The sequence below is a fragment of the Mesoplodon mirus genome (assembly GCF_964341445.2).
Source record: "Mesoplodon mirus genome assembly, chromosome: 3".
NCBI classification, from domain to species: Eukaryota; Metazoa; Chordata; class Mammalia; order Artiodactyla; family Ziphiidae; genus Mesoplodon; species Mesoplodon mirus.
Window position 1 is genome coordinate 176,241,864 of NC_138978.1, and position 14,952 is coordinate 176,256,815.

Here is a 14,952-nt window from a genome sequence, read left to right on the forward strand (position 1 = left end):
ATCATGCTCTGGTACCGATATTCTACTGAAGTATTAAAGTAAAAATGACCTATAGAATATTGCCTTTTCAATGTGGTCATTGTTTTGGGATGCTTTTTTATTCTTAATGTTATAAGTAAAAATATGTATCATTATAAATATTAATTTTGACTTAGAGTTTTAAATAATGTTGTTCCTTTTAAGTCAAATGTCTTAAGTCAGATGTTCCTTTTAAGTAGAATAATGCTTTTCCTTGTGGACAAGGAAAACTGCAGATTACAGAAACTTTAATTCATGATAAGTGGTACAATTCATATTTAAATTAGGAAGAAACTTGAAATAATACTTTTTTACAGTGATAATGTAGAGATTTTTATCTCTTCTAAACATTTCTGTCTCTTTCTTAGTTTTCATGGATTGTCAAGGTTGGAACTAATGTTTTGCTCGAATTTCCCTTTCACTTCCTTTATTGACAATACTTGGTATCTGGTTGGCTGGCTGCCACCTTATTTGCAAGATGTCAGTGACTCAGAGTGGTTCTGAATACCAGATGTTATTTTGCTTCTTATGTCAGAAAATGGAATTTGCCAGCCCACTGTTCCATTTATCCATTGCCATGCAACACATTGTATTTTCTAGAAACAGGGACTGAGACAGAATGTATGTATAATGCAAGATGTACTAAGGATTAACACCTTTGGGAGGGGAGCTGGAGGAAGCAGGGTTAGGCAGAGGGAGAAGTCAGTTTGCACTGCAGGCCAAAGCCTCAGCCAGCCCCACTGGGAGTTCTGGAAAGTCTATAGCCCATCAGAATTGTTACTCATTTAGTTAAATTGGCTGAGTCTTTATAGTTCGCTGTAAATTATTCAGTGGATATAGGTTGCCCAAAAAAGACAGGCCTTTTGGAGAAGAGGCTCTTTGTAACTTTAAAGCAGCTGAGAACTGAGTCTTAGGGAAGGACAGCATTAGGGGAATGGGAAGTATGACTTTGGAAAAAGAGGAATCAGGAAAGAAGACTGAGAAAAATTGGTCTTAGTTGAGAAAATAGAGGAGAAAATGGTATAGTTGGGAGAAAAATCAGCATTGTCAGATATCACAGAGAAATCATCATTATAGGATTCAAACTGAAAAGATTCTACTGGATTTGGCAATTAAAAGGTTATTTGTCATCTTAAAGAGAATATTTTCTGCATATGAATGGGAATGGGGAAGCCAAAAATTTTTTTAAGAACTTCTTTTAAGCACTCAAATTTCTTTTAAAATTTGATGGTACATTTCAGTGGTAATGTAAGAATAAAGACTTGCATTTTCTTGGGCAGATATAATAATGATAGATAACCTTATAACTATGACTTTACTTGAAAAGGTTTTGTTACTTACAGATTGTTAAACCTTTTCTTCTGTATGTAGCCTTCAAGATGCCAAAATCATGGTTCAGTTATCAAATTATTTGTAGAGAGAATAGATAGGTGTTCACCTGCTTTTCTTTGATCCTGGCTCTTCTAGACGAGAGAAAAGAACCTCTTGGGTTTGAGGATACTGTCAGTTATGTAAGTGTAACCATCTTTCTTTCATTTTACATTTGGGATCTCTTTCTATTCCTCTACTCCAGTGAGAACATTCTTATGAAGAAGTTAAGAGTATTTGTGACTCACATGATGGGTATTGGTCAGCAGATGTATCCACACCTCCCCTGACATTTGTGGGGATTTGAATCTGCAGCTTCTGTTTCGCTTTGCCCACACTTCAAAAACCTAAAGTGCAAAAAGAACCAGGCCTATTCCTGTATATGTTAGGCCCAATTCAGATCATATTTTGTATATTTTCTCCCAGATATTTTTAGATTAGATTTAGATGAAAATGGTAGACAATCGTAAAGGAGAAAGGAAACCACAGAAGATCAAGCTGTAGTCTCTGGTTGAAAAAGGAGGAAGGGACATGTTTTCCTTTGTTTGAGGTGGTTGTGTGGACTTACATACGTTTTAGTCCTTCCTTGTGCCCGGTAATTTAGGTCATACTTAATATCAGCTAGATAGAAAAATCATTCTTTCTTTCTTATGAATTCTTTAAGTTCTACGTCATACCTGCATTATACTTTGTCTTCCCCCCCCCAAAAAAAATAAAACATAAATATTTTCAAACCTAACAGATGATTAGGGAATAGTTCATAGTTGATATACTCCTGAGGTTTTATTAATTCAGAAGATTAAGAGAGTTTCCATCAAATCAAATAGAGACCATTTTAGGAACAGAGAGACTTCCTTTTCAGCTGTGGAATAAACTAGGTATGTGGAATGAATCATTAGGCAACGTGTTACATGAAATGTGTAATTGTATTCCCTGTTGGACAAACAGAGACCAATTTGTATTATCTTTATAACATTATCATATTTATCTATGATCTTGATACCCATTAATTGTTTTCACTGAAAAATATTGCTGACTGCAGATGATCGTAGTGGCTTAGTCAAAACATTTTCATATTCTTGAATTAAATGACTCAGACATTATATACATGTATTTTGGGGTTTTTTAAAGATTTTTTTTGAGGTGGACCATTTTTTTTTAAGTCTTTATTGAATTTGTTACAATATTGCTTCTGTTTTATGTTTTGGTTTTTTGGGTGTGAGGCACATGGGATCTCAGCTACCCGACCAGGGATCAAACCCACACCCCATGCATTGGAAGGTGAAGTCTTAACCACTGGACCACCAGGGAAAGTCCCCTGTATTTTGGTTTTTAATTAATTTAAATCAAATAATACTGCATATAGTTAAAATAAAACTCAAGTAGTATCAAAAAGATTATATTGAAAATAGTCCCTCTGTCATACCTCTTATGCCCGCTCCCCCAGTGGCAGCCACATTCAACTTCTTTATGCTGTTTTTCTTGTTGTTGCTTTTTAACCCCATATCTCTATCGTCCTGATATCTAAGCCTATTATTTCTTGATTTATAAATTTTAGACATATAATATATGCATTTTAGAATTATTTTTTGTTTTTTTAATCAAGAAGAGTTGTTGAATTTAGTAAATACTTTTTTTAATAAAATAAGAATAGGTAGATGCTTCCTTAACATGCTGTATGTGCATGTATCTTATACCTCAAAAGTCAGCGTCATGCTAAATAGGTAACTTACTAAAGTCAAAACAAGACAAAGATGTTCATCGTCACCAATATTATTTTACATTATAGTAGAAATACTAGCCAGTAAGGCAAAAGAAAAAAATTAAAAGTGTAAGAATAGTAACATTTATAGATGATATTCATAGATGATATTATTTTATACGTGGAAAATCAAAGAGAATTAACCTAAAAACTACTACAAATGGCAAGAAAGTTCAAGAAGGATATCAAGAGCTTTTGTTATCTAATTAATTGAGTAAATATTTATTGCATACTACTATGTGTCAGGCTCTTTTCCATGTGCTGGGAATCTAGTAGAGAACAAAATTCCTATCTTTGTGGAATTTATAATGTAGCAAGGAACAATAATTATGAAGAGATATACTAGAAGAAAAGACTCTAGGTATGGTATCTAAAAATATGGACTACTTAGGGATATATTTATTAAGAAATATATAGCATATTAACATAAATATACAGTGAGGAAGACAATCCCTATCATCTGTATTTAATAATTAAAAGTGGGCTTCCCTGGTGGCGCAGGGGTTGAGAGTCCGCCTGCTGATGCAGGGGACACGGGTTCGTGCCCCGGTCCGGGAAGATCCCACATGCCATGGAGCGGCTGGGCCTGTGAGCCATGGCCACTGAGCCTGCGCGTCCGGAGCCTGTGCTCTGCAACGGGAGAGGCCACAACAGTGAGAGGCCCATGTACTGCAAAAAAAAAAAAAAAAAAAAGATACAAAGAAATAATATTAGTATATATTGTAGATTAAACAAATAATAATAGAATACAGTGAACAACTGTATTCCAATAAATTTGAAAATGTGTATGAAATGTATATTAGAATAAATGACTATAACTTACTCAAGAAGAAATAGAAATTATCTCAATAAACTAAGAACGTTTAAAAAAACTGAATCTGTAATGGAAAGTTCTCCCTCCACAAGACTGCAGTCTCATATTTTTTAAAGGTACTTCTTGTCTTCACCCCTTTTATTTTTATAAATTGAAATACATAAGATAAAGTCCACAAGTGTTAAATGTGTAGTGATGATTTTTGACAATGTATATACCTGTGTAACCACCATCCCAAATCAAGATATAGAATGTTTCCATCACTCTAAAAGTTTCCTTGTGCTCTTTTCCAGTTAGCATCTTCTATCCCTCCATCACCAATTGTTTTGGTTTCTATCACCATAGCTTAGTTTTTACCTGTTCTAGAACTTCTTATAAATGGAATCATACATCATATTTTTTTTTGTCTGATGTCTTTTGATCAACATAAAGTTTTTGAGATTCATCCAATTTGATGTAGTATCAACAGATCTTTCCTTATTGCTAGAGTAGTCTTCCACTGTGTAAATATGTGACAGTTTATCCACCCACTTGCTGATGGTCATTTGAGTTTTTTCCAGTTTTGAGCTGTTACGAATATAGCTGCTATGAACAGCCTTTTACCCACATGGCTTTATAGATGAGTTCTCTTTTATTTTTAAGAAAGGAATAATTGGGGACTTCCCTGGTGGTCCAGTGGTTAAGAATCCGTGCTTCCATTGCAGAGGGCATGGGTTTGATCCCTGCCAGGGAACTAAGATCCCGCATGCCGCATGGTTCAGCCAAAAAAAAGAAAGGAATAATTGAATTCTGTATAAATTTCTTTTGAAATTTTGATAAGCCATTTATCTCACTTTATGAAGATAGTAAAACCTTAACAACAAAACTTGACAAGGGTAGTACAAGATGAGAATGCTACATAGCACAATATAACTTATGAATATAAAAATAAAAGTTAAAAAAAACTTTTGATTAATTAATTATTTTAGGCTGCATCTGGTCTTAGTTGCAGCACATGGGATCTTCACTGCAGCATGTGGGATCTTTTGTTGTGGCGCGTGGGCTTCTCTCTAGTTGTGGCATTCGGGTTTTTCTCTAGTTGTGCACATGCTTCAGAGCGTTTGGGCTTTGTAGTTTGTGACACGCGGGCTCTCTAGTTGAGGTGTGTGGGTTCAGTAGTTGTGGCGCGTGGGCTAAGTTGCCCCGTGGCATGTGGGATCTTAGTTCCCCAACCAGGGATCGAACCCGCATCCCCTGCATTGGAAGGCGGATTCTTTACCACTGGACCACCAGGGGAGTCCCTAAAAATAAAAGTTTTAAAAAGTCAAATTCAGCAGTGTATATATTATGAGTGCTAAGACAAACGTATTTTTCAATTTAATATCTCTGTAATTTTTAAATAAATGGCTTCTAAAATTATAGGAGTCAATTTATTCTCTCTTTTAGTGGCACATGCCATAATGGTGCATCTTTACAATCAGTGGACTTTTAGATTCAGTGATAGATGGCACATTAAAAAAAAACGTATGGCCAAGTAGGTTTTATTCCAGGATGCAAGGGAGTTTCAACATTAGAAAATCTATTAGAGTAATACACTGTATTAATAGGTTAAAAGAGAAAAATAAACTCAATACCAAAAATGACAACAAAATTGAATATCCACTCCTGATACTTTTAGCAATTTGGGAGGAGAAGATAATTCTCCTAATATTGAGTTTCTACTGGAAATCTAAACCAAAGATCACAGTTAATGGTGAAATATGAGAAACATTCCCGTGAAAATTGGAAGCAAAATGAGAATGCTTCTATGAAGAAAATCCTATTCACAATAGCAACAAAACTGTAAGGTATCCAAGACTATCAATAGCAAAAGATGTGTAAGCTCTCTGTGGAAAAATATTCAGTATTATTGAAGGACATAAAAGAAGACTCATAACTAATATATAAGGTATTTATATACATTAATTAAGATATGTGTCTATAATATTAATTAACTTGATACATGGATGGGAAGAGTCATATTGCAAAGATATAATTTCTCTTCGGATTAATTTGTGAAGTCCTTGTGATTCCCATCAAAATCTCAGTATGTTTTATGGAACATATTAAGCTAATTCTAGCATTTATCTGGAAGAGCCATGGCAATTTAAAAACATGGTCTACTGGTATAGAGAGGTCATTATAGAGCTCTCATAATTAAGACAGTAGTCTAGGTATAGATGGGTGACCATACCTCTGTTTGCCTGTGACAGTTCCAATTCATGCCTCTTGTCCTGGTCATTGTTAATAGGCTCCCTTTCGTTCTAAAGATTTTTTGATTAAAATTGCATGGGAAGTCCTGAAACAGATCCACTTGATTTCTGACCGAGATGCTATTAGAACTCAGTAGTGAAAGGATGTCATTTAATAAATGGTATTGGGACAGAAAGAAATATAGTGTGGCCTTTATCTTACACTACACAGAAAAATTAATTCCTGGCCTTTATCTTACACTACACAGAAAAATTAATTCCAGGGAGATTAAAGACTTGAAATGAAAAGTAAAACTTTAAAACTTTTAAAAGAAAATATAGGACACTATCCTTATGAGCCCTGGAAGGAGAGGATAAGGGAGATTTCTTAGGACAAAAAATGCAAATTTTGAGAGTAGAATGATGGTTGACAGGAGCTGGGGGTATGGGAAATAGGGAGACGTTGGTCAAAGGGTACAAACTTTAGGTTATAAGATGAATAAGGTCTGAGGAGCTAATGTATAGCATGGTGATTATAGTTGATAATATTGTATTGCTAAGAGAGTAGAATAGAAGTGTTCGCACCAAAAAAAAAAAAAAAAAGTAAATATGTGAGATGAGATAATGGATATGTTAACTTAGTGGTGGTGGGGATCCTTTCACAATGTGATGTATATCAGATTAATCATCATGTTGTACTTTAAATATATTACAATTTTATTTGTCAATTATACCTCAGTAAAGCTGAAAAAAGTGAAAAAAGACAAAACTACAAATTATAAATTATAAGACTACATTAGCATTAAACAATGTTTTTACGAGTAAGAAAGACACTATAAACAATGTGGAAAAACAAGCCCACATGCGGAGAGAAGAGATTTGTAACACATGTACTTAAATCTGAGGAAATGAAATTCCTGAAGATTAACCAAAAACAAACAGCACACACACAGTAGAAAAAAATGGCACAGGATTTTAACTGGCATTTTACCAAAGAGGAATCTAAGATGACCATTGATAATGTAAAAAAGAGCCTTAACCTTAGTAGTAATCCTGGTAGTAAAGTTGAAGATGTACATGTCTTTTATCATAGCAATTCCACTTCTAGCTAGCCTAGGGAAATGTTCCCATATGAGTACAAGGAGGTATTTGTAAAAATATTCATTTCAGAATTCTGTGTAATAGCAAAATAAAAATCTAAAACAACCTAAAATTATTGGAAACAATCTAAATTCCATAATCAGGAGCATTGATAGATAAATTGGATCTGTGAAATTATTCCATATAGCATTTAAATTAATGAACTAGAACAATATGTATCAACATGGATAAATTTTAGAAACATAACATTAGAATAAAACCAAGTTGCAAAAGGCTACACACAGTTTGGTATCAATTATAAAGTTTAAAGATATTCAGAAAAATATATAGTCTTATGGTTACATGTATATGTACTAATAATATAAAATATGCATGATATAGTAAACACCAAATTCAGGATTGTGGTTGCTAACCTCTGGGGAGTGGAGGAAGGGGGTGATATCAGGAAGGGTAATTGAGATACTTGGGGAGTGGCAGTACTATCTATAATGTCTTATTAAATATTTTACATTTTATTAATTGTTATAAGTGTATAAATACAATTTATTTCTTATTAAGTTTTAATATTTCCTGTTTTTTACATAGCCAAAAATATTACTGATGTTTATAAATCCTGTCTTTGTAATTCCTTTAGTCTCCTTTAAAATCTGAGAATTCTACCAGTAGCAATTATGTATAATGACTATACAGTTTAATATTTTTAAAAATAAATAATAAAATACAGTTTTCCCCTCATCTAAAAATGGTCTAGGTAATTTCTAAGGTTCCTTCCAGCACTAAAGTGTACTTCTTTGATGTTTCTGAACAAGAGAAAAATCTTTTCTTAATATAGCATTTCTGAGAGTTGAGGTTATAAATTCAAATATGGAGGACTATGAAGACAATTCCTATGCAGGCTGTTGTTTTCAGTCTATCTGTCTGCCTGTCTGTATTAAGCAATCATCTATCATCTGTAACAGGGGTCAGCAAACTTTTTCTATAAAGGGCCAGATAGGAAATATTTTAGACTTTGAAGGCTATAGTCTGTCAGAACTATTCAACTCTGCCTTTTTAGTGGGTTAGCTGCCACAAAGGTTTGCAACACTTTTTATTATTCAAATGTAAAAATAAACACAAAAACTGGCATGATTTAGTTTGTTATTAGTTAGATTTGGATATCTTACAAGCCTTTGACTTAGCATCTGTAAATAGCTTTATATAATATAGATCACTATTAAGTAGTTGTTTCAGTTGTTTGCCGAATCAGCTTTGTGAAGCAATTCTTTTTGTGTTGTCATGACCTACAGTAATTGAAAATTTATTTATTTACATTTATGTTCAGGGTCTAGGAAGTATATTTTTCCCTGTTCAGTTTCATGGGCTAGAAGGTAGTATGTTTTGTGGGTATCAAGTAATTACAGCTCTTCTCTGTATGCAGAAAGTAGGCCTACCATGGCCACATTGGAATCTGTGCAAATCTAAAGGAAAAATGGTAAGATTTAACCTCAATGAAAATTACCACAGTACTTTTTATCTCCAGAACACTGAAATTGCATGTGTTTAAAAAAGTTTTAATATGAATCAGAGCTAGGATTTGAACCCATAAAGAAATAGTCTAAAGAAATATATGTTCTTAGAGTATTAATTTTAAAAGAAGTTGAGATTTTCAGACAAAATGATTATCTTACCAAGTAACTGATTGTGTTTATTTTTCCCAACTAAAAATTGAATGCTTCTGTTTTTTTCAGGGACATCAAACCTGACAATATATTGATGGATATGAATGGACATATTCGGTTAGCAGATTTTGGTTCATGTCTGAAGCTGATGGAAGATGGAACGGTAAATAAAGATAAATCTTAAACTATTTTACCCACAGACATCTCCCTTACTACTTGTTTTCTTTATCTGTTTTAGAAGCCATCTATTTATATTATCTATCAAACATCCTTCCATCCATTTGTCTTTCTATGCTTTACTTCCCTCCACTTAGGCATACTTACTCATAATAGGGCTTGTCTAAAAAGTCATATACCATTTTCAACTGCTTATATTAATGATCTTAAGATTTATACACTATACCTTTTATGAGACTCTGTTTGTTCCTTTTTTAGCTGAACTGTTTATTATTGTACTTGAGATAGTTCCACAGTTCCAGAGGAGTGAAGAAAATAAATCCCACATGGAAAAAGAATATGTGACTTCTTCACTTTCATTTCTTTTCTCTTTCTTTGCTAGTTGTCTGGTTTTCCTGAGGGACAGTGTTCAACAAGTGAATGCTTTTATCAGGAAGTCCTCTAGGCTGATTCAGTTTTATGTTACCATTTACTTTAGTTCCGCTAACCCTAGGCCCCCGTTATGTCCTCTCACTTACTTAGCAGTTTACGTGCCCCAATTGTATTCCCCGTTTGTCATTGTTGTCGTTATTGTTGTAGTATTTACCTCAATTTCCTGGTTGTATAGCATAATACATCCACATATATATCATTTTAATTGGCAGAAACTTTTTGGAGAGTAATTTAGTATAATACATTGCAAAAGCCACGGAAATGTCACATTATTCTGGACCAGTCATTTGACTTCTGAAAATTTATCCTAAGGAGATAACTTTTTTTAAAAGGATTATATGACTTCTGCCTCTGGCCGTGATGGAGGGAGTAATTGATACCAAATTGTTCTTTCACTATAAATAACTGTAAAACTGGCTTGAAACAACTGTTTTTAGGCAGTGGACAACAGGCAGCACAAGACCGTTATCTCTGGGAGAAGTTAATTCATGAGGTATGCCTCACCATTTCCCAGGATTGGGACAGTTTGCTGACTCTGATGCAGAAAGCTAGAGTTAAAGCAGAGTTTAACCGTCTTACAGAGCTGAGGAGGAGGAGATCAGAGTTGGGTTAGCTGAGGCAGCTGGAATCTGCAGGGCTTACCATTGGAAAGGAGGGAGTTGTGCATAGAGAGGGCCTAAAATATCCATATGGGGCTATCTCATGACGGTTCGTCTGTACATATGTCGTACAGTTGTCCCTTGGTATCTGTGGGGGATTGGTTCCAGGACTGCCCCCCTGCCATGCATAGTAAAATCTGCAGATGCTCAAGTAAGTCCCTTATATAAAATGATGTAGTATTTTCATATAACCTATGCGCATCCTCCTGTATACTTTATATCATCTCTATACTTTATACCATCTCTAGATTACTTATAATACCTAATACAATGTAAATGCTATATAAATAGTTGTAAATACAATGTAAATGCTATGTAAATAGTTGCCAGCATGTGACAGATTCAAGTTTTGCTTTTTGGAACTTTCTGGAAAATTTTTTTAAAAATATTTTTGATCCGTGATTGGTTGAATCTGCAAATGTGGAACCAGCAGATATGGAGGGACAACTGTATAAGGAGATATGAGAATTACCAAAGAATAGATGCTATCCATTTGAAAATCGAGCAGATTACTCGAAATCAAGCAGCGCTGGAGGAGACACAGTGCTAGGGGACATTGGAATATTGGCTAGTTAAGATGTTTGTAACATGTAAGACTTACTCTAAGCCTATGTAACAGCCTAAAACCAAGTCCTGATAAGATCAACGGAGTTTGAAGGTGGTCCTCCAAATAAAGGGGTTGAGATGAATCTTAGGTTTTCTATAAATTGCCTTTAAAGGGTATAACTGTAAGCCAACCCATGTTCAAGGAGATCAGTTAGTGTTTTTTTATCTGCTTAAAGGAGAATTTAATGTTCTTCAGAGGAAGATAATAGAATTCATACTGTCCACAATGTTTTATTGGCAGTGGCCAGCATTCAGTCAAAAATCACTAGACCAAACAAAAATAGAAGGTAGGGTAAGTCATTGTGATACAGAATTGAAAAATAAAAGTAGTCAGTGAAAACCTGGCTAGCACAGACGTTGGAGTTGCCAGACACAGACTTAATGAAACTATCATATATATGTTGAAAGAATCAAAGGAAGATAATAGTCTTAAAGATTACACAGATGAGGAATCTCTGCAGAAAAATACATCAAACGGATCTTTTAGAACTTGAAAATTATATTAATAGAAATAAAAGATTCACAGGAGGAGGTTAACAGTAGATTAGAAATGAGAGAAGAAAGAGCCAGTGAATTTGAATACAGATAAATAGAGATTTAACAGTCTGAAGAACAGAGAGGAAAAAATTGAAACAAAATCAGTATAGGCTCAGATATCCATAGAGTTAGAATCCTAGTGAAAGTGTGATAGTAACAGAAAACATTTGTAAGAATTAATGGCTCAAACTTACCAAATGTGATGAAAAACACAGATATAAAATCCTAGCATAGGGCTTCCCTGGTGGCGCAGTGGTTGAGAGTCCGCCTGCCAATGCAGGGGACATGGGTTTGTGCCCCGGTCCAGGAAGATCCCACATGCCACGGAGCGGCTAGGCCCGTGAGCCATGGCTGCTGAGCCTGCGCGTCCGGAGCCTGTGCTCTGCAACGGGAGAGGCCACAACAGTGAGAGGCCCGCGTACCGCAAAAAAAAAAAAAAAAAAAAAAAAAAAAAAAAAAAATCCTAGCATATCTCAAGGTAATAAAAGGAACCACACCTGGCTACATCACAGTTAAACTGCTGAAACTTAAAGAAAAAAAATTGAAAGCAGCCAGAAGAAAAAACACTTTACATACTGTGGAAAAAGGGCAAAAATAACCACTGAACTCTCATCAGAAATCATGGAATGATATCTTTAAAGTGCTGAAAGAAAAAAAAAGTCTGTAAATCAAGAATTCTATATCAAACAAAAATATTCTTAAAAAATGAAGGTGAATTAAAGACATTTTCAGGTAAATGAAAGAGGCCTAGATGCTAAAGAATGTCCTTCACACCAAAGGAAATGACACCATTTGGATACTTAGCTATATGATAAAGAATATCAGATATGATAAATAAGATTTACAGGATAAAGGAAAAAGATTATATTAATTTTTCTTTTTAAATTTACATAAAAGGTATCTGACTATTAAAAGCGAAAATAATATTGTAATGTGGGGCTTGTGACATAGGTAGAAGTAATAGATATGACAGTAGCCACACAAACAATGTAAGACCGGTGTGTGTAATTATTCTGCTCCAAGATAACTGCATGTGTTTGAAGTATATAGTGGGAAGTGGATAGTGCCAGGTATGACATGAGAGGGAGAGAAATAGCATGGTGGTCTGAGTTGAGAAAACACAGATTAAAGTCAGGTAGGCTATGGTATCAGAAAGTTGTGGTCCACAATTCCAGAAAAGAGAGAGCTACACTGAGAAAGAATTCCAGGGGAAAGAGGTAGTGTTTCCTCAGTCCTGCATGTTATAAGCCCCTTAAAGCTGGGGCTCCTCCTATGGAGTCTGGTGTTCAGTCCTCCGGGTCCCTGTGCATTCCAGAATGCATTGAGTACTGTTTCTGTCTATATGAGTTGCCCCTGATCAGATTTATTCCTAAAATTCTAGTGTGTCTTCCTAGTCATTCATTTTTTATTAATGATCTCAAATAATTTTCCTGGACATAATAGCATGTTGGTCCTCCATTTAGAAAATTAGAGTGAAGAAACCTTCTTTTTTCTTTTCCTTTCTACTTTATTTTTTATGTGATGTATACATATTTTAGGAAGACATGAGAATAAACAGCATTGCTTTGTCCTGGTTCTTTCCCACCTCCAACTGTCTTTTTCTGCAGGCAGACACATAAAAATCTTTTAGCTCTTTCTTCCGTTGTTTCTTCTACTTATGTATTTTTATTATTGTATTCATGCTACTGCCTCTTGTTATTTAGTTTTAGATATTATCTATTAATTTCCTACCATGGAAGATGAGGATACAGGTCTTTTATACCTGTCTCAACCAACCCTTACCCTTCCTCTTTATCTTCCCAGTGTTGTAATTATCACATAATCTTTCATTAAATCCTGTTCAGTTTTTTAATAATTATATAAATGTTATTCATAGCTGTGCCATATTATTTATTTTAATTACCTTTCTTTTCTTGGACAGCTCTTTGTTCTCCCTGAAGTAAGTGATCCCTTTACTTTGCTTAGTTTTTCTGTATAATTCTCACTAGTTTATCCCCAGACTCTCTACCACACATTAAGAAATTGAGCAATTCCTTTCTCTCTTAGACACAGTAAATAACTTAGTGGCTCCTTTGTCTGGAGGCGTGCATACTCTCATTCTAGTCTAGACTGTCCTATAGGCCTACTGGAGATAGGCCTATCTCCTATCTCCAGTTCTCTGATGAGAACTGTCATCCTAGACATACCTTTCCTTATCATCATGGAATTTATGTGCCGCTCTCTAGTATTGGATCCTCTGTTTCCTGGATCCATGTCTGTCTTTCATCTCATTTGGTGGTAACTGCCTAAGAAAGGTTCCAGTGGAAGTAACTATTTCATAATCTTACATGTCTGAAAAATGCCTTCATTTCTTCTCTCATACTTGATTGATAATTTATCTAGACTGGACATGGTGTGATGGATTTGAACTTATTTTTCTCTTAGAATTTAGAAGACATAGCATTGTCTTCTAATTTACTGTTGTGACATCTGATGCCATCCTAATTCTCAGTACTTCTGTTATAACCTTCGCCCCTTATTTGGAAGCTTTTAGGATGTTCTGTTTATTTCCGGTGTTCTGAAATGTTGTGATTATATAACTCTTTGTGTGGATCATTATTTATTATCTGGGCAGTTGCTTCAATTTTAACCTTTCCCAAAGTTTGTGACTTTCCAAATTAAGTTTCAACTTGCTTTTTAGGTCTCACATCTGAGTTAAGATTATACCATCTTAATCACTATACCTTTGTAAGAAGTCAGTTTCTGTGAGAGGGTGTCCTGCTGTCATTCCTTTTCTGTCTCTAAAATTGTTTTGGCTCTTCTTGGCCACTTGTTTTTCCATATGATTGTTAGGATTATATTACTAGTTTATATACATACAGACAGACATATACAAACACGATTTCACATATACAAGCTTGTAGACCTGCACTGAATTTAGAGATTAATTTTCGGAAAATTTCTGTCTATAACATGAAGTCTTCCCATCTGTGAATATGGTATCTCCACTGTTTTAGGTTTTCTCTTATGTCTGTTAATGACGTTTTATAATAATGTTCGGGTAAAGGTAAATCCATTACCTTTATTTGTTAGATTTGTTCCTAGGCACTTCATGGATTTTTTTTTTTTGGCTATTATAAATGGATAACTTTAAAAAATTTGCATCTTAATAGCTTGTTGCTCTTCTTTAGAACCACAGTTGATTTTTGCATATTCATCTTGAAACTAGCAAGCTCACTAAATTTTTCTATTAGTTCAAAATAATTTGTAGATTCTATGTGTATATGTATATATTTCTATATAGACAATCTTATAATCTGCAAATAATGACACAGCCTTGTGTTTTGTCCTTTCCAGTCCTTACACTGTTATTTTGCTATATTTTTTTCTCATCATGCAGTCAGTGACCTTAAACACAATATTAGATAGGTGTAGTAATTGGGAGCTTCTTTGCCTTGTTCCTGACTTTATTGGTGTTTTTTCTGTAGTTTCAAATTAAGTATGATGTTTGCTGTAAGCTTTTGGTATATATTCTTCATCAGATTAAGGAAATTTCTATTTCTGATTACCAAGAGTTTGTTATGGTTTTTAATACTGTGTAATCAAGTGATTTTTCTGCATCCACTGAGAT

The 14,952-nt window shown here is 34.4% G+C and overlaps 1 protein-coding gene across 20 annotated transcripts in view; it reads left to right on the forward strand.

Annotated features, from left to right (window-relative positions):
* CDC42BPA (CDC42 binding protein kinase alpha) overlaps positions 1-14,952 on the forward strand; it is a 309,540-nt gene that overhangs the window by 138,952 nt on the left and 155,636 nt on the right. For all 20 annotated transcript variants that reach the window (XM_082612490.1, XM_082612482.1, XM_082612485.1 and 17 more), the window contains exon 6: positions 9,001-9,094. In XM_082612490.1, the coding sequence (XP_082468616.1) occupies positions 9,001-9,094 (94 nt within the window). The remainder of the gene's footprint in view (positions 1-9,000; positions 9,095-14,952) is intronic.